Source organism: Clytia hemisphaerica, unplaced genomic scaffold (assembly GCF_902728285.1).
Source record: "Clytia hemisphaerica strain Z4C2 unplaced genomic scaffold, Clytia hemisphaerica genome assembly, whole genome shotgun sequence".
In the NCBI taxonomy this organism is placed as follows: Eukaryota; Metazoa; Cnidaria; class Hydrozoa; order Leptothecata; family Clytiidae; genus Clytia; species Clytia hemisphaerica.
In genome coordinates this window covers 694,954-714,730 of record NW_027104525.1, presented here as the reverse complement: position 1 = coordinate 714,730, position 19,777 = coordinate 694,954, and the positions used below count along the sequence as shown (strand labels likewise).

Genomic DNA, 19,777 nt, shown 5'->3' with positions numbered 1-19,777 from the left:
AAACAGCCGAATTTAACCGAAAACCATTTTACCGAAATTCGGTATTTTTGAGAGGATCCCTAAGATATAAGCGAAAAAGGATTAATTAATCGAATACAAGGATTAAATAATCGAATAAAGGAGATTAAATAATCGAATATAGGAGATTAAATAGTCGAAGCTATTCGACTAAACGACGGCAGCTATTCGATTAAATAGTCGAATCATTAATCGAACTTAATAATCGAAAATCGATTATATTTTTGAGAAGATCCCTTAAGGTTTACCGTGCCAGAAAAAAATTATGGCTATCCATTATCAAGTTATCTTTGTGGCGCTAACTATTTTGTTAGTAATGCATGCCCATCTTATTGGAACCAATTTTCACGGGAACGTTTGCGGTCAAAAGAAAAATTGCAAAAATTGCATTTTGCAGGTTTTAATTTTTGCGGTTTGGCCCTTTTTTGGACATATTTCTTTCATTTTCCATGAGATTTTTCAAAATTTTTGATAAAAATGGAAAAAATTGTATTTCGCTGGTTCAAATTTTCGCGGTTTTCCCAACAAACCATAAAAAAATTAATAGAATTAATTCTCGCAAAAATTAGTTCCAATAAGGTAGTCAATTGTCCATTTGTCACACTGAAAAGAAGAATAGTTTGTATTAAACCCAAGGAAAGCAACTTGTTTCAAACATTTGTGTGTTGAAAGCAGAGGTACTATAGCCATGTTATGTGTAAAAAATTTTAACCCTAAATTTTAAGTAGTTATTCAACACTGGGTACATTTGAAGTGTCCGTTAGCCACAAAAACCACCCCTGGCAAGGCAAAGTTTTCATAAGATTGCATTTTCTAAGTGGCAAGCCTCTTTAATTTTGATGTATTTAAGTATTTTTTAAGCCTAGAATCAATGAAAACAAATTATTTCCTTCACAAAACATCGTATTCTATGCCATCCGGATTATTAAGTTATCTTTGTGGCGCTAACTATCTTGGCAGGACTTTCAAAAACCAAAAGAGAATATGAACAAAATTTGCTCCAACACTGCCATCCATCCCACGCCACATTGGCCTGGTGTGGCACTGTCCGATGGGACATACCGCTAGAGTTTAAAAAGTAGACCCTGTCAGACATAAATGTTGGTTTACATTTGTTTAAAAATGTTGGTATGTTCCAAACTTTTTCAGGCCACTTAACAATTTCGAATTTGAAAAAATGTTATCCGGAACATGGATGATGAAAATCCAAAAGTTTTGTGGCCTGAATTTGGCTCGTACATTAATTTATGGGCCAAAAGAATTCGCTATTTTGGCAAGAGAACAACCCAAAAATGTTTGGGGTATGTTTATGCCATACTACTGTGTGTTGTGTTAAATTAGGGGATCCTGTCAGAAAATAAATATTGAAAAATTTTCCAATTTTCACCTTAAAAAGTGGCAAAAATGACTAAAAGTAGAGAAAAAATTGAAATTTTTTTAAAATTTGTACTCTGAAAATTGTCCAAAATAAACAAAACAGCTAAAATTGATGTAAATTAAACTTGGGTGTCTTGGCTTCACTGTGGTATGAAAATCTTTTGGAGGCACATAGTGGCAAGGTTGGTTTTTTGAGGTTGAAGTTTGAAAATTTCACATGTCAACATTCAAGTTCAAAACATGAATTCCATGAGAAAATTAACATCTAGGTCAAAATTTCAAATTGATAAAAAAGCTATCATTTTATTTTGGTTATACAAAATATTGAAGTGTCAGAATCCAAAAAATTCTTGTTCTAAGTCCTTTTCTTGCCCTTCAGTGCTAGGGTGGAGTCTTCAATTCAAATGATTGCAAAATTACTTGAAAAAAAAAGAATTTTCCAGAAGGTTTTTCTTTATTCCAAACTAATTTTAATCAGTCAAAAGATATGTTTTGAATAGGGGCCTTATTACATCTTAAAAACTGTTAAGATTTCGAGGATGGCAAAAGAATAGAGATGTAATTTTTTTTAAACTATATTTTAAATCAACAAATATTTTATACTAGGTATAGGACTGGGGGCTGCTGAAAAAACTTTTAATATTTGGGGGGACCTATTTTTTTGCCTTGGACCTAGACCTGGGCTGACCCTATGAATTATGCAATGAGTCTATAATATCACAAACTTCGATACCTTTAAATAATAACCTTGTCCATTATACTCTATTATATCTCCATATACTTTTCTTTTCTTTTCATCTTTTTAGAAAAACTGTTTTTCTATAATAAATAGTATAATATAAAGACAATAAAATATGATGGATACCAAAACACTTGAAGATTTAAATGAAGATTGTTTGATAAAGATTATTGATTTATTGGATTTGCAATCATGCATCAACTTGGCAAAAGCATCAAAAATCCTTAAAATGCATTTTAAAGAAAATATGGCCTTGAATTTCATGCAAAAGAAGATGCAGCAGTTCCTCATCAAAACAGCAATGGATTGCTACACTACTTGCTCTTACAAGAACTTTCAAATTTTTCTTCATTTATGCAAGTCCATTCTGTCTCATTTCTCACATATGGCATATAACTATCGTACATTGGAGAATGCAAATACTGCTAAAGATAAATTAATAATTGAGTTCATCATGAAAAGCTTGGCACTTTCAACATCTGGACTTGATATATTCCCACCGGTCGATGTTGACCATAGTTCAAACACATGGATCAACCACTGGTATTGCTATGAGGTTTATGAGAACCGATTTATTTTCTCATGAATACAGTAAATATTGATGGTTATTATAAAGGAAAGAAGAAGCTTGACCATGAATTTGTTTCGGCTGTCATTCACCACCCTTACTCAGTGGAAGAAAGAACTTTGTATTTTGCACAAGTAGCTGATCCCATATGTGACTGGAATGCCATTATTAAGCAATGCCGGTAAGTTAACAAACGTTTAAAAGATTTACTTATATTTTTATCAATTTTCACATTGATTTTTCGAACGACAAGTTAGTCATTACTTACCTTAAAAATTTTCTCTTTATAAAATGGATGAATTCTACAGTCTCTCCCATTAAGGCCATTTTGTCTTCAGCGTTTATGTTTGCTTGGTCAGCAGTCTCTCGTGCAATGTGTGTATACTATTTCAGTAAAACATGATATAAGTCATAATTTGGGGAAATCAATTTTATACGAGTACGCATAGTAACCTTGTTTGTTAAATATAATATGTTGAAAAAAGTAGGCTTGTAAAGCAGCTGACAGGTGTGTTGAGAGCAGTGTAACTGATGTCAACAGGACTGATTTTTTGTACTTACTTATTCCTGTAGGATTCGTAAATACTTTGTCAGTTCTAATGAAAAGTTGACATAATTTGCCAGGGAATATGTTACAATCTTCTACAACATTTCTCTTTTTTCAGTTATTTGTCAATTAATGAAGACCCAAACACCTACTTAGAATATATTGCTGATGATCTCAAACAAATTCCTATCAATGAAGAAGATAAAGAAAGAGTCACACCAGAATTTCTTTTGAAGCTTGTTGCATATCGAGAAAATCCACTTGAGAATGATGATAATGTTAATAATGGTTTCGATGAAAATGAAATTGTTCGACGGATTGAGTACTCAAAGAAATAGTTGCTAAAAGTTTTGATAAATTCTTGTATGAGCTTTCATATAGTAAATGTTTCCCCAAAGTGGAAGCTCAGTATACATTCATGATAAAAAATTATTTTGATCATTTCATGGGTATTTTTGACACTCTTTCTTATCATCATTTAAATAAAATTTTGCGGAACTTGTTGACATTATTCAAACCCATAATCTTGCTTGCATGCTCCATGAAACCCTTACCACCAGCTGCATTTGCTTTGCTACAAAGGATTTCACTAGATGAGTGTACTTTCACTAACAAAGAGGAAGTAGTTGTTCTTTATTTTGAATGATAACAGCCGCATTGAGTGGTCTTATGTCAATTCATTTCCATTCTTGAATCAACTGCGCATAGATGGAGAGCTGTTACTCAGTTATTTTTTTGACAGAACTACAGGAAAAAAAGTTGTCAAATTCCCTGTTAAAGATGATGGTGGCATTCCTGTTGATTCTGAAGCTGAGCGAACAAGATTCAAAGAATTGGAAAATCAACATAAAGTTGTCAATCTGTTACGCATTAGAGATATTTTCGATAATAAATTCGAAGAAGGAATTACTTTGGACTTTTTAAGTCAGTTTTTTCTTTGTTTGACACAGAGTCCCTTCATATCCATGTATACAAATTTTAAATGGACAAGCTTGGCTGACGACGATGATGATATAGTTATGTTAAATTAGTTTTTATCACTTCTCTAGTTTAATTTTAGTTTTATTCCAATATCATACATATAGACATGATCATATCATATTTCTGACACACCACTGTCTTAAGCAGCGGCTGTTTGAACTGGTTTGAATCAAGACAAACTTACTTTCAATTTAATCGGATGCTATGCCTGCTCACTCGTGATCACAGCCTAAGTTGTTTTTATTCGTTTCTTTATTTTCATACCCAGCCAAGAGTTTTGCTTTGTTTTTGGTAGGCTGGCGAATGAAAAATGAATTCTGCCGATTTCTAGATTCTAGGCCGGCGATTTCTTAGCAAGTGCAGTGTATTGATTAGCGTAAATATTTACTTGAGGCGGCGAACCGAACTTTTCGAACGGAGAATTGTAATTTTTTCGTGCCTTGGACCGGCAAAATTCGCCCTTCGCCAGGCCTAAACAATGTGGGTAAATATTCCTATACACGCTAGGTAATTTCTGTTAGTTAGTAGAATTCCCACGAAAGTGTTAAGTTTTTATGGTCTGACTACTCTGTCATGTTATTCAATAATGTTTACACTAGATTTTCAAACTTTTGAATTTCAAAATATTCGACCACGCTGTTAATAAATGCCAGGCTGAAATGGACTACACGTTTTTTTTATAAGAACATCCAAAATTTTTGAAGCCTTGATGTTCTTAACTTTTTGAGTTTTAAGCTTAAAAATGTTCTTAACATGTTCTTATTTAACGAGTTTCTGAGTATTTTGGTCCGTTTTCCTAAGAAATTGTGTGTTTTAGAGTCCGCAAAGCCTTAGAATGTTCTTAACTTGTTTTTAAGATTTTGGCCATCGAAGCCTAATGTTCTTATATAGTTTGTTCTTATAAAAAAGAAGCTCTAGAACCGAACACTTCCTTTTATATGTGAAGCCTGATCCAGTCAAGTAGTAGAAATCAGTGGCATCATCCAGCTTTTATGTTTATTGAAAATGCTATTTTACCAAATCACTTTGTAGTCACTAGTATTTTTATGTTTTTACAAATTTGTACATAAAAATAACTATCTAACACTAACTTTTTCATAATATTTTAGTTGCTTTATTTTTTATGGGAGGATACTATGAGACTCCCAAAGCAGCGAATGCTAGGTTTAATTTTGAAAGAGTGTATTATATTTTTTGTTGAGCATTTTCTTTTTGTGTAATATAAACTTTGGTGTCAATGATTATAACGATTTTCGGGGCGATTTTCCTATAAAAAGAAAGCTCTCTTAGCTATGGAAAAGTGGCATAATCAGGCTAGAAATTTGATGTAGACATTTCTTATGAATAGTTAGTTTTACCTTTTTTATTCAACTGGTTAAAAACTAGACAACAATTGTCTTTTCAAGTTTTTGAATTTTTCAATATCTATTTGATAAAAATCGGTTCCCCTTGTTCAATAACTGCGTCTAATATTTCTCTTTCAGTAGATAACAACAAGAAAAAAAAGAAAAAAAAGAACAAAAAATTGAAAAAAGTTTTGATTGATGAAAATGGATATATCAATGACAGAGGAGGAAAGCATCGACATTCTGAATAAGTTATGCCCATGTCGTGAAAACGTTATTCAGAAACTTTTATGTTATATGACCAATGAAGATACACCTGCTACAACAAATTCCTTATTCCTTTACGGAAATACAGGCTCTGGGAAGAGTCACGTGGTCAAAACAATGGTGGATCGTTTACAGGTATGTATAAGTTGATATTATAACAAAGAGACACAATATCTATGCTTCAAACTCAGAGTTTCATGGTGCTCAGGCACCAATCATCAGTGAATACCATGAATTCTGAGTTTGAAACATAGATATTGTATCTACTAATTTATCGAGCACTCTCTACACACAAGTTGATATTAGTGAGATTCAGTACCAACAATTATTCATGAATGAAAGAAAATTTCCTCAGCTTAACCATGGAACTAATCTTAACTGTAAGCCACATACTGTTCTCAAGTTATGAATAGATATGTGACTTACACTAAAAATGTCACAAAAAAGGGGTGTCTATTTTTCATTACAATCAATTATTCGTGAACGTGAACGGAAAATATATCTTTCGAAGAAACCTGATTGACTGAAATTCACTAGCTTATTACATTTCCCGATTATACTTATTGATATTTGAGTCTCTCTGAATTTGATCCTCTTGGGACCAAGGGTTCTTTTCGAATTACCAAAAGATTTGGATAAAGCATTAAAGGAAAGTATTTTAGACGAATTTCCACCTGTTGAGGGGACCAATGTTTTTTTTCGAATTACACTATTCGAATAATAGAAGTTCGAATAACAGAGAATTGACTGACTTCACGATAGCAAGTACCTGTAGGAAGGGCTTCTGTAACCTACAATAACCATATGTTGTAATGGCAAACCAAGGCAGACATTAGCATTTTTTACGTATTACAATAGAATTCCCTCGAGGAGTTCCTAAGAGGTTTCTGTTGTAATACCCATTGAGTTTCAAGCCGAAGGCTATAGAGGTCAATCTCTAACCTTTCTCAGGCAAGAAAAATTGAAGCCTTAAAATATGCGCCGTATTTTTGATGACGGATTGAATCTAGCAATTCCTTTGTTTTCGAGTGATATATTTTTCGAAATTAAGCGGTAAATTTTAGTTTCAATCTGTCATTTGTGTAAAAACCAGGCGGGTCGCTCAAGGCCGCGCAACTTTGGTAGGATTTGTTGGCTTCAAATCCTACCAAGGAGATTGACCTCTAGCCTTCGGCTTGAAACTCAATGGTAATACCCTCGAAACAATCCCACAATGCATCGCTTTTTTAGAAAAATAAAAAACTCAAGAGATATTTATTGTTCGGGTTGCAACAACAAAATCCAATCCAAGAATTTTATTTTATTATTTTATATTATAAAAGTTTAGATTTTCTATATTTTAGAATTTTTTATGTCCTAAAATTTAAATACAAAAGCTTTATTTTTTGAAAGCCTGTTGTTTTTCTATTCCATTTAGATATGTCACTCCTACATCAATTGTATTGAACACTTTACCTGTCGTCATTTATACCATAAAATTCTCAAAGATGCAGGTTATCCGCTCAGTAAAACATGTCAAAGCATGATGGAGTTTTGTCGTCTGTTAAAACTGTCAGATTTGAATTCAAACAAAACGTTTTACATTATATTGGATAAAGCCGAACGATTACGAACCAATATGGAGTCACATTTGCTTCCAGCTTTTATGCGGTTAGGAGAATTGACTGGACTTAATATTTGTGTAATATTCATCACTGATATTGTTCTTGAGAAATTCTTTCTCTCAAATGGTTTTATTTTACCAATCACGATACATTTTCCAGACTACACCAAAAGTGAGATTGTTAATATAATGGCATTGGATGCACCAAAGAGTTATGGAGAAGAGATTTATAAACGATATTGTCAGACTGTTGTGGATGTATTTTATTTAGCTTGTAGGGAAACAAACGAGTTGAGACACTTGGTAAGATACACTCTCTTTTTTTGTAAGAATAACGTTTGTAAGCATACTTAGGCTCAAACAGAAAAGAAAAGAAAGAAACAAGCATTTTTAGGGTTACTTTTAAAGCTGTTTTAGCTTTCTCAGATTTTAGACTGCGGCGCCAAATTACATTTTTGAGCCGAATCAATGTTCCAAATTAAAAATTCGAAACTTCCATAAACCCAAAGAAAATCAACAAAACGAAGTCTAAGCATATAAATAAACATAAAAATTAAATCTGAAAATGAGATTTTGCTAAGCATAATTGAGCCCCGACCCGATTTTCCCGTATGCTTTTTCGAGCTAAGAGCAAAATAACTTCTCGACCATAAAATGGGGATTCCATCATTTCGACTTTTAAAAGTGGTTTCAGTCGTTTTCGTTTTCTTAGGCTGGAAAAAATTTGTACGTATTCTCAGATAGCAGCCCAGAGCAGCCTAATAAAATTATAGGCTATTTCCAAGGGAAGGTGGTAAAACTGTTCATCTGAACTCCATATTGGGCATGACAAAGTTTCTTTCAAAATTATTTCAGGCAATGATCAATTTTGAAAAATACTGCGAACCTATTGAATCTGGTCGTATCAAAGCCACTGAGATCAACAAACTGTGGCAGAATATTGCCCCGCATCTACGGAAAGCTGTCAAAACAGTGTACCTGCGTCAGGTGTCAAGTGAACAATGGAAAAAATTGGAAATGGCTGAAAAAGAACAGCACAGTTTACGTATGATGTTTTTTAAATATATTGGGCTATTCCAGAAATGGTCTGTACCCTCTATGTTGAGGATTGGAGAGATCATCCCAACCTCGCCCAAATCTACCAAGGTCTCCCTAGAATCTCTTCTGTTCTTTCTTCCAGGAGGCTAACCTTCTCCGGCCATTGTTTCAGAGCAAAATCTGAAATCATTTCAGATATCTTATTGTGGTGCCCTACTGGTCCTAGACACTCAAGGAAGCGAACTTTCCTCGACAATTTGAGGCGGGAAACAGGGCTCGAGTTAGAAGAACTGAAAACAGTTATGTCAGACCGTGAGCTGTGGAGAGAGAGATACTCGGTATTTCCGACCTAACGGTCGAAGGATGATGATGATGTTGAGGAGGTCTGACGTCCAGGGTGGTCTGGAAAATAAAAAATCCAGGGGGGGTCTGAATTTTCAAGGATAAAAATCCAGGTCAGTAAAAATAAGTAAAATAAGTTGGAAAATCCAGGGTGCTTCAAAAAAAGACAAAAAAATCTAAAGGGGTCCTAAAAAAATGAAACATAATCCAGGGTGGACTCCTTTCCCAAAAAAGACCTCCTCAACAAAGGGGGTTAAAATCTTTTTCTGGAATAGCCCATTCTCCTTTATCTTTTGTGTAAAGTTTATGAGGCTTTAACGTGGATCTGAGGGGGTTCAAAATTTAGGACAGAGAGTCTTCATTTCTTAAGTATTGCTAAAACAAACATTATCCGCCATAGAATATACTGAACCACCCTCAGATCAGCCACTCTTGGCAAGGGAAATTGCTGACAGAATACCTGCCAACCGACTAAAAATACCCTTCCAAGCCTTTGTACTGACTAATATTAGTGTCAAATTTACTCTACTTTTAAAGATGTTGTTTTATTTGACAATAGAAAGGTGGTGCACCTTGCATGCTGTGATATAATATTTACAATAAATTTATCAAATTTGTGCCCGTACGTACGGCAGGGGCGTTCGGGATTTGTTCTTTCTTTTGTTTAGAAATACTAAGTAAGAAAATGGTGGGAATTACGTTGAACGGCGACCCTGAGTTCTGAAAGTAAAATATCTGATACCTTCAAAATTTCACTGCCCGACAGGTCCGACAGGGGTGCAATATAGTAAAGAAGACAAAGAATGAATTGAGGGATGAAAAGACTGAATGAAAGATAAATGGAAGTATTTAAGATCTTATGACATATTCGTTTCTCAATTTCTAGTAACACCTGCAGACGAGACTAAAATCAAGAATCAAGTTGAACTACCGTACTATTCAAAATATATGTTACTGGCTGCATACTTTGCATCTTACAATCCTGCAAACACCGATCGTAGGTTTTTCACCAAGAAAACTGCTGGCAGAATGTCAAAAAGAGCAAAAGCTTCGGCTAAAGCTGCTAAGAACTTAGACAAGAAGTTTCTAGGTAATAGTCTTATCTTTTTTGGCCCTACCTCGGAGGTCCTTTTAACCTGTGGCCTCCCGTCCGATCGTCTGATGCAAGCTTTTCTCAGAATTGGCTCATTTGATTCTTCTGATTTTTTGCACAATGATGCTAAATGATAATGCCCAAAATGTGACGAAGCCCGATTTTCGAAAAAATATTTTTCCTGCTGAAAACGCCGGAAATAGGCCGGAAAAGCCGTTGTTTGGCATTTTCTCGAGATTTCATCATTAGTTTTTTCTGATATTTTGCACAAAGATGCGCATTAGCAATGTCCACCGAGTCGGAATTTGGAGAACATTTTTTTCCCAGGCCGGAAATTGTCGGAAATATGCCGGTAATCGCCGTTTTTGCAGATTTTCATTGGACTTTTTCCTAATATTTCTTTGTTTTTTCACACAAAAGCATTTGTGTAGAAATGTAAGATAATGATCAACAATACTTTTCAACAAAGTCTGAATATGGAACTCTAAAAGTATTGTCAAAAACATTAATAAACACTCTGAGTTTGTGTGCTAAACTTGCTTAATTATCATAAATAATGTTCGCCGTATGAAACAAAACTTTTTGTTTGTAAAATTATTATGTAACAAACTAATTGAAACAATGGATCATTGCAACTCAAAATATCATACATTTATTTTATAAATCTTTGTTTGGATTTTGCCTTGCCTGAAAACTAATTCTCAAGAACCTGCAAGAACTGCTAAAATAAACTATTTCTCGTATTTTTGTCGAATTTTGATGACATATATATTTTTTCAGTCCCTATACGTTTCTTATTTTACTTCCTTTTATATTTCCATTCTATATTTATCATTAAGTAGGTCCAATATGCGCTGTGCTTGTTTATGATATAGTATTGTATCCCAGGCTGTAAAGCACTTCACATTAACGTCGGTGAATCATAGTGCCTTCAGTGAGCGTCAATAGTTGGGAACAAAGTTCATATTAAGCTGGCAGTTAGGTGATTCAAAAGCCATTTTTAGAATGATCATCCATGTTTCATAGTTCTAAACCTATATCAATTTTATTTCCAGGACCCAAGCCATTTCAACTGGACCGTCTAATGGCCATCTTTTACAGTATCGTTGAAGGTGGAGCCAGTTCCTCCGCCAACATTTTATCCCAACTTTCCAGCCTGGTAACATTGCAACTATTGGCAAAGACTTCCAATGATGACCAAGTGGACACGCCTAAATATAAATGCTTGGTATCCTTCGATTTTGCATTGTCCATTGCTAAGCAACTAGACCTCGATATGGGAGAATATTTATATGAGTATACTTGAAGAAGATTTTAAATATTTTTTCCCTTAAGAAGGAGCGGGGGGGGGGTAAGTTTAAACTCGCACTCAAACTCGCGTGAGTATTAGGAATCAGCTTTTTGAGGATTACGTTTTTGAAAGCAAAACTAATAGAAATATTCTCCAGTCTCAAATCTTATATTAAAGTTTCTCGATGATTTATTCTGTTTTTTTAATTCATTTATTTTGACAAGGAGCTCCTGTAATAGAATTTACCAAAAATAATTATATCATTCAAAATATATTTATTCAAAACTTTTTACTTTTTGAACTTTTTGTGCTTTTGTGTACGGTTTGAATCAACATCCCAATTTTTTGCGCATCATTCGTTAATCCGTTCGCTTTCATTCTTGTTTTGCTTACCATTTTTAAAAGTTTGTTTTATTATTTTACTCAAAGATTATAGTGCTCGGAATATTCTTTATTTCAACGGTATTTGTTAAGATTTAAACATTGATTCAAACTTAGAGCGAATGATTTTTTATTTCGTTATCTTCCCTCGAACTTTGATTCATTTTATACTTTGTTTTTTTAGATGATGCTCTAAAAAAATATAAAATATGTAAAAAAAAAACAAAAACGAATTGACCTCCTTGGTGATTTGGCTTTAAATGAAATGATCATTTTGATGGAAATTTGAACTCCTGGTGGTCATTGATTGGTGGTTCCTCTAGCCTGTGAACACTGAGAAAGGTTTGGAAAGTCAAGCTGTTGGAGATGAAAGTAAGATTTGATTTTTATATTCTAATTGCTATTATTCTATTGAAGTGAATACAGTTGCTCTCATGTTGTTTTCTGACCAGCCACCAGAACCGTTGGAAAACCAAAGGATCCGGCTAGACTCGAACTCACAATCATGCCATGCTCAACCATTGAGCTACGGGTCCATTTGGAACCGGAGGACTCAATTGCCACTTGGTAGAGCTGGAAGTGAATTCTTGTCTAGTGACTGGACAGAGACAATGAATAGGGAGAAATCCATCTCCACATTGCTAGTGTTGGAATCCACCAACTACTACACTAACGGAAAGTTTGGCCATGTGACCACAGATATTAATCATGAATTTTGCCCTTATGTATTAAAATGAAGTGTCGCGTGTCGAGAGCGACTGTATTCACTTCATAAGGGCAAAATTCATGATTCATATTATTTTTCTATTACTATAACCCTGGCTCTATTTCTGTGGTGACATTAATTTGGTGACTGTTGGATAAAAGGGGATAAAATCATTGCAGTTTTAAAGGCCTACGCAATAGCACGATGTTGGTGCATACAAAAGAAATTAATTGGGTTAGGAACAAAACCGCCATATCTGTCAAACTTTCTTCACTTTAATATTTTCTTTAATCGCTGAAGAATTCCCGTCAATTTCATCACATTGGACGAATTTCTTTTCTTTTCAATATATCTAAAGTTCAAAGTATTTTGTTAATCCTGACATCTGTTCGGGCTGGCTCTGAGGATTGCTAATGATATCTAGTCATGGGGAACAAGTTTGAAAGGAACCATCTTTTTGTTACTTTTTATTCATCTTTTCAATAATTAACGAATAATTACAATATATATGGGTGCGTGTTTCTTCGACTCTTCCAGGGAAATTTTTTTGCCTTAGATCAGCGCATGCCACTTTATTATTTAATTTACCACCCTAAACTCGATCCAATCCTACTTTTACACTTTTTTCTAATGTCTGTAGGTGCGAAAAAAAGACGGTTTTAGTGTGGTAAAACGGACAAAAAAATGCCCGCACGGCAATTGGCGGTTACGGTCGAAAAGGTGTATTCCTGAGGAAACTCTCTCATTGTTATTACACAAAGGATTAATAGCAGGACTGGAGGTGGGCGAAAAATTTTGTTCAAACAAAAATTATTATTTTTGCCGGTGTGCCTGAGAGAAAAAGGAGAAAAATCCTGAAAATGTGGCGGGAATTTGAAACTTCCACCGCTCTATCGTACATTTCGAAGATTGGTACGGAACTGAAAGAGTTGACGATAAAAAAAACTATTTACATTGCTTTATCTTTCTGATAATTGTCACAGTGATGCGTGTTCCTATAGCTTGTAAAAAAATTGAAAAATCGTAAAATTTTAAAAAAGTTTTAAATTTAAATACCAAATACTAAACGTACATGGTATTTTTTAATGAAACTTATGGAAGCCTTCAAATAAGTTTTAGATTCTAAGCCATAACTAAAACATTTTCTCAATTCAATGTTGCATAAGGTATCAAGTTATTAAAATTGTCTTTGTTTTTTTTTTTGCCTCTTCGAAGTTTGTTTTTATATCTAAAGAGACAAAACATTTTCTTGAGTTTGTTATGATTCATTTCCGCCGTCTGCAATTAACGATCCGCCTTTGGGTTAGCCAACAATTATTGTCTGACGTCTGGTATGGATCTTTTTCCATATGTAATTTTGCTTCGCCGCTGCGGTTATTTAACTCCCATTCGGCTTTGGGGGAGAGAGTTTAATTACATTTTGATTATTTAGTCAACTCGTCACTAATGTTTGATATCTCCCGATACACTTGGAATACTATTTCCTACATGGTAGTAAGCTCGTTCCTTTTGGGAACCAAGTTTGAGAAAACATTGAAGGGATTTCTTCTGGGATGAAAAATGTTTTGGGCCACCACCAGATATTCTTCATATGAATTTTTAAAGATGAATCTGGAACGCTTGTGGTCATTGGTACTGTGTTAACATTGAGGTAAAGATCAGCGAAGGTTTGATTGGCGTGGAAGGTTGAGTGGTATAATACATCTTGGTTGAAAAAACATGTCACGTTCCCTCTATCAAGACGGAAATCAAGGAGAACAAGCCAACAACGACCATTGACTCTCCTTCAAACCTCCTGCCTAAAAGAAAAATGTATTTTCTTTGTTAAATTTCTTCTTTTGGACCTACCGGGAGGTCTAAAGGAGTGTACTTTGAGTGTGTTTCCTGGAGTATGCTGAATATGAAAAAAGTTCATTTTATGATAAAAAATCTTTGCGCCGAAAAATGCCCAAAAATAGGGTTTTTTGGACCTTAGTTTTTGTACAAAGACAAGAAAACTTTTGGCACCAATTTGCAAAATATTTTATTCAGTTTTTGTTGCTACATTGCCTTCATTAAACTTTTATTATTCGTTTTATGAACAGGTAGGTCCATAAAAGTATCACTTGTTTTATTTCGTACAGTAGGAAATTCGTCGTTTAAAAGGTGATCGCTTGGTTTCAAATCATCGATGAAGTTTTATGCCGATGAATTGTTTCCAGTGTTTTTTCTTTTTACCGATGAAAAATTATTGCCGATGAATATTTTTTACAGACGATTTTTATCAAAGTCGAAATATATTGAGATTTTTGGGTATTTCAAGCTTTCTCATTAGCGGATATACATAATGAATGATTCATACTTGAAAATATTTTACTGATGGGAAATTTGGAATCCTGCCCTGAAAATTCATGCAATTCAAACCCAAATGCACATATAGAATTATTGAGTATTCTTTGAATACATTTTGATTTAGTTTCCTTGGTTTCGCTGAATAAATTCCTGCTTTATTTTGAAACCCTTTGAGTTTTCAAATATATTAGCAAAAACTAATTTATTTCAAAATGGCTGTCTAGGTTAATCTTATTCCGACTAACTAGTTAGCATGAAGAAATAAATGTTTACGATAGTAAGTCCCATATTCAAACCTTAATTACGTTTCAGGGAGACAGGGTACCTTAAACTTTTGGTACACAAGCATAGTCTATACACGCTTAATAAGAATAACTTCCATAAGAATATCAGGGCGAAAATTGGCCAAATCGTAAGAATATCTTAAGAATACCTTCTAGGGTGAGTTTCACAGATTTGATAAGAATACAGTAATCTTGTATTTTGGTTAACAGAAAAAACTGGGTTTTTTGTTTGACTAAATTGAAACTGTGAAGCAGAAATATAATTTTAGCTCCTAATGTGCACTCAAAAATCTCAAATTATAATTTGTCGTGTTTGTATAAAGATCAAGTCTAAAAAAAGTTGGAATATGCTAAGAATATTTCACCCTCAATTTTGGCAATTTCTTAAGAAATCTTAAAAAAGCCTGTATTTTTACACCAGACCCTTGAAAGGGCAAGTAGTATTAGAAATAAAATACATACAGTACGCGTTTTTAACAAATTATAAGAAAAGCGTATTGGTGTGGAAAGTCAGTCCACTGTTAAAAATGATTTTTTACTCTTCACTGAAAGATACCAAATTTAAAGGTCTTATACATCAGAACAGGTTAAGGAAGAAAAGTGTGGTAGGAAAGGAGTCAGTCTGAATAAATCAAAGAAATTTATTAAATATAAACTTACAACATAAGTTTGATCGTGTATCTGGTCACTGTCAAGATTCGTTAATTGAAAAATGATTTGTTGTCCTCCATAAGAATCTTCCATACATTCGGCAATGAATCTCCAATTGGCAGCTTTGATGTCTATCAATACGATGTTCGGTGTTTGAACTTGCGCCAGTTTCACCCACATTGAGATGGAGATGTATTCTTGTGGACGAATAACGTTTCTACCAAGTTCCACATCACCACTTTGGATAGTGTAATGTTTAGCTTCTACAGAACAAAAAAATTGATCCTTAATTAGCTTTTTTAGAATGTCGTAGGGCTCATGTTGAGGAGGCCAATCTACTTGTTGACACAAGGTTTTACAAAAGTACATTAGGGCTGATGATTTCAGTTTTTTAAACGAATTTTAAAGAATGTTAAATGATATATTTCAGTGTTTCTTTGGAGAAGAGTATTTAATATTGGACTTTTTAAAGAATCAACATTATAAAACTCTAATAGGGCGAAAAAATAGCAACCATTGTAAAATAACAATAAGCGGTAGACCAAATCTAACCTTTTTCTTCTTCGTTGCAGTGGTCTCCTCTCCAATATGGTTGACATATACAATCTACCGAATCACTTTCCACTCTCGGTACACACCTCACGATTTTCTTTAAATTGGATCACACACGGTGCTGGATTTGCACATACAGTCTAAAAACGATAATAGAAAAGAACATATTTAAACTAAACTTGAAGAATTGTATAACCTCGTCTCCGTGTAGAGTACGATTGACATCGAAATTGTCTTAATCCTAAGGGCTACATACACTACACAATGTATCGTCAGACCAATATATTGAAAATATATGAGTGCCGGCAATATATTGAAAAGGTGTCCGCAATATATTGTCAGCTTGATTTGCAATTTTCCAACAATAATAGGAAGATTGTTTACGGAAAGAAAATTCCTTTTTATAATAGAGCACTTGTTGTTTACTTCGTACATTAGGGTGTGAAAAAGATATTGTCAATTATTATCCGACGCGCGTATTGGACGCAGTCTCATCCAATATGAAAAATATTGGGCTACGAGAAAAGATATTGGACTCGGCTCAGCCGGTAGGGTGGAGGTCCTATAAATTAACCTGTGTTCGTTCGTTCGTTCGTTCGTTCGTTCGTTCGTTCGTTCGTTCGTTCGTTCGTTCGTTCGTTCGTCTGTTACCAACTTTTCTCAGGATTGAATCATAGGAATCTTTTGATTTTTGGTACAAAGGTGCAAAACGGTAGTGGCCAAAATGTGACGGAGCCCGATTTTCGAAAAAATAATTTTTTGGGCAAATTTGGGCCAAAAAACGGCTAACAAACGGGTTTTTTTGGACTTTGTGAAAAATTGGATCATTAATTTTTTCTGATTTTTTGCATGAAAGTAGGGATTCATCATAGGTAAAAGATGGCTCAAGCAGATTTTTCAAAAAAATTTTGTTGGCTCAAAAAACGCATGTTTATTTATAACAATCACTATTAATAAGCATACATCAATGTTCTTAGTTAAATTACTCAATGTTTTTATGAGATAGATGTTTTTTTTGCTCATGAGGGCTTACTTTTGAAGAATCTGTGTGTTTAGACATGAGATTTTGGTTGCTTGGCGTTTTTTTATAGAATAACTGGCCAAATTTGATATTTATTCATAAGCACATTATCAATTACTTAGATATTAGCTTTCCTCGAGATTGGCTCTTTTTGGGGCAAATTCGGGTTTTTTGGACTTGAAAAAATTGTATCATTAACTTTTTTAATTCAAGAGCATGAAATTTTGGTTTCTATAAAACGTTTTTTTATTAAGAAACAAACAACTAATTTTAATAGATCGTCACTATTTGTGTTCTGAATGATTGTTTAATGGTCACGCTCACGTAGATATCAATTATATATGTGTTAAATGCATAACCAGGTAGGTCCATAAAAGTATCACTTGTTAGTTTTTTTAAGATGAAAATGTCACGGTGGGGGGCAATCGTTTGAGTTTTCTAGAAACACTTATTATTTTTTTGGCTGTAACAATGTTCTTAGCCAAATAATTATTTTATTATTATTTTTTCTAAACAAAGAAAATGTCACCTTAGAGCGCGATAGTTTGAGTTTTCTTGAAACACTTATAATTTTTTTGGCTGAAAAACGAATCTTTATCTATAAGAATCACTATTTATAAGCATAGATCAATGTTCTTAGCCAAATTATTATTACTTTTATTATTATTTTTTCTAAAAGAAGAAAATCTCACGGTAGAGCGCGATGGTTTGAGTTTTCTGGCAACCTTATTTATTAAAGCTATGCATTTTTCTGATAGTGGATTATTTTTATAAATAAAAGCGTTAATAGCTTTTTTATTTCTTTTTCAAAAATCTCTTTCAATAGTGTTGATAGTTTCTCCCAATAGATATGCTTTTCAACTTTCTTTATTTTTGGACCTACCTCCGGGTGCCCCGGTGGAGGTTCTATAAATTAACCCATGTCCGTTCGTTCGTTCGTCCGTTCGTCTGTTCGTCTGTTACCAGCTTTTCTCAGGATTGGCTCATTAGTTTTTTCTGATTTTTTTGCACAATGATGCAAAATGGCAATGCCCAGAACGTGACGGAGCCCGATTTTTGAGAAAAAATTTATTTGGGCAAATTTGGGCCAAAAACTGCCTAAAAATAGGGTTTTTTGGACTTTGTGCAAAATCCTGTCATTACTTTTTTCTGATTGTTTGTACAAAGATGGAGGGCAAGATTCTCTAAAGAATGGCTGAAGTGGTTTTTCCCGGAAAATTCTTATTCGCCTTAAAAAACGGATTTTCGTATTTTGGGGGAAATTCCCTTTAACCAAATAAGAAAATATAGCTTTTCTCAATGTTGACTCATTATTTTTTTCTGATTTTTTGCACAATGATGCAAAATGGCAATGCCTAAAATGTGTCGGAGCCCGATTTTCGAAAAAAATATCTTTCGGCAAATTTGGGCCAAAAACTGCCTAAAAATAGGGTTTTTTGGACTTTGTGCAAAATCCTGTCATTACTTTTTTCTGATTTTTTGTACAAAGATGGAGGGCAAGATTCTCTAAAGAATAGCTGAAGTGGTTTTTCCTGGAAAATTCTTATTCGCCTTAAAAAACGGATTTTCGTATTTTGGGGAAATTCCCTTTAACCAAATAAGAAATATAGCTTTTCTCAATGTTGACTCATAATTCTTTTCTGATTTTTTGCACAATTATGCAAAATGGCAATGCCCAAAATGTGTCGGAGCCAGATTTTTAAGGAAAATTTTTTTGGGCAAATTTGGGCCAAAAACAGCTTAAAAGGCTTTTTGGGGCTGAATGGTTTAAGTGATTTTCGTATTTGGGGAAATTCCTTTTTACCATTTTACATTATTTTTTCCATTCTGAATTTTTGTACAATTATTGTCACTTTTTTCTTTTTTTCATCTGATGTTAATCATTAGGTAGGTCCATTCAGCATGTTGCTTGTTTTTATTTTGACCAGTTATGTCTTATGTGCTTCATTGCTTCAATGTTTATTGATTAGTTTGATAACACAGGTAGGTCCATAAAAGTATCACTTGTTTGACTTGGAATAGCAGTTATTTCTTTGTGTGTGTGAGTACTAGAAATAAAAAGAAAGGAAAAGAAAAGAAAAGAAAAAACAAGAGAAAAGAAAAATACCACGGGTTGATAATGCATCCAATCAGCTTTTCTGACAAACAAAGTACTCGGTAATGTAAATCGATGTCTCGCCAATAATTCACAACTACTCTTATTGGTTGCTTGGTGGTCACGTGTGTACAAATTGAAGCCTTGACACATATTTATCTTTGGATCAGCCATCAAACATTCATCAGCACATTCCATAGCACTTTCAACTTCTGTTACAAAAAATGGCTGAATTTCCAGTTTAGAATGCTCGAAAAGCTCAACGTTAGCAAAGCCCATTTCATAGTGTTTGTATGTGCCAAAAGATTGAATTCTACATTCAACACAAATTATTATTTGGTATATGAAGCCCAAAAATAAAACTTTTTCGTGGTACCCCATCTTCTTGTTTAAATTTTTTTTCCTTTTAAATTTTTCGTAAAAATATTTTTTCTTTACATTCAATATTCATTTAAGATTCAACGAAGAAAATTCGATAGGTCACACGATTTGAATCGAATGAATAATCTCAATTCCATCCCATGTTTTTAAAAACATCCCGTTTCT

General features: G+C 33.8%; 1 protein-coding gene and 2 long non-coding RNA genes across 3 annotated transcripts; 2 read left to right on the top strand and 1 right to left on the bottom strand.

Annotated features, from left to right (window-relative positions):
* The first annotated feature begins 2,203 nt into the window (after positions 1-2,203).
* Positions 2,204-5,477, top strand: LOC136821990 (uncharacterized). The gene is made up of 2 exons (XR_010848837.1): positions 2,204-2,883; positions 3,368-5,477. It is a non-coding gene; the product is annotated as an uncharacterized lncRNA (long non-coding RNA).
* Positions 5,478-5,712: 235 nt separating this feature from the next.
* Positions 5,713-11,511, top strand: LOC136821997 (origin recognition complex subunit 5-like). The gene is made up of 5 exons (XM_067078214.1): positions 5,713-5,978; positions 7,261-7,749; positions 8,302-8,491; positions 9,713-9,916; positions 10,975-11,511. Exons 1-5 carry the CDS (start codon positions 5,775-5,777, stop codon positions 11,223-11,225), a joined length of 1,338 nt encoding a protein of 445 aa, XP_066934315.1. The 5' UTR covers positions 5,713-5,774; the 3' UTR covers positions 11,226-11,511.
* Positions 11,512-12,869: 1,358 nt separating this feature from the next.
* Positions 12,870-19,612, bottom strand: LOC136822017 (uncharacterized). The gene is made up of 4 exons (XR_010848839.1): positions 19,244-19,612; positions 16,116-16,255; positions 15,573-15,826; positions 12,870-14,096 (listed from the first exon to the last, which is right to left on the bottom strand). It is a non-coding gene; the product is annotated as an uncharacterized lncRNA (long non-coding RNA).
* Between the last annotated feature and the right edge of the window lie 165 nt (positions 19,613-19,777).

Bases quoted from the DNA above. Each gene is read 5' to 3' on its own strand.
- LOC136821997 (XM_067078214.1), top strand. From the start codon at position 5,775: ATGAAAATGGATATATCAATGACAGAGGAGGAAAGCATCGACATTCTG. The intron at 5,979-7,260 runs GTATGTATAAGT...TATTCCATTTAG, and splicing joins CAATGGTGGATCGTTTACAG to ATATGTCACTCCTACATCAA. The intron at 8,492-9,712 runs GTATGATGTTTT...CTCAATTTCTAG, and splicing joins AAAAGAACAGCACAGTTTAC to TAACACCTGCAGACGAGACT.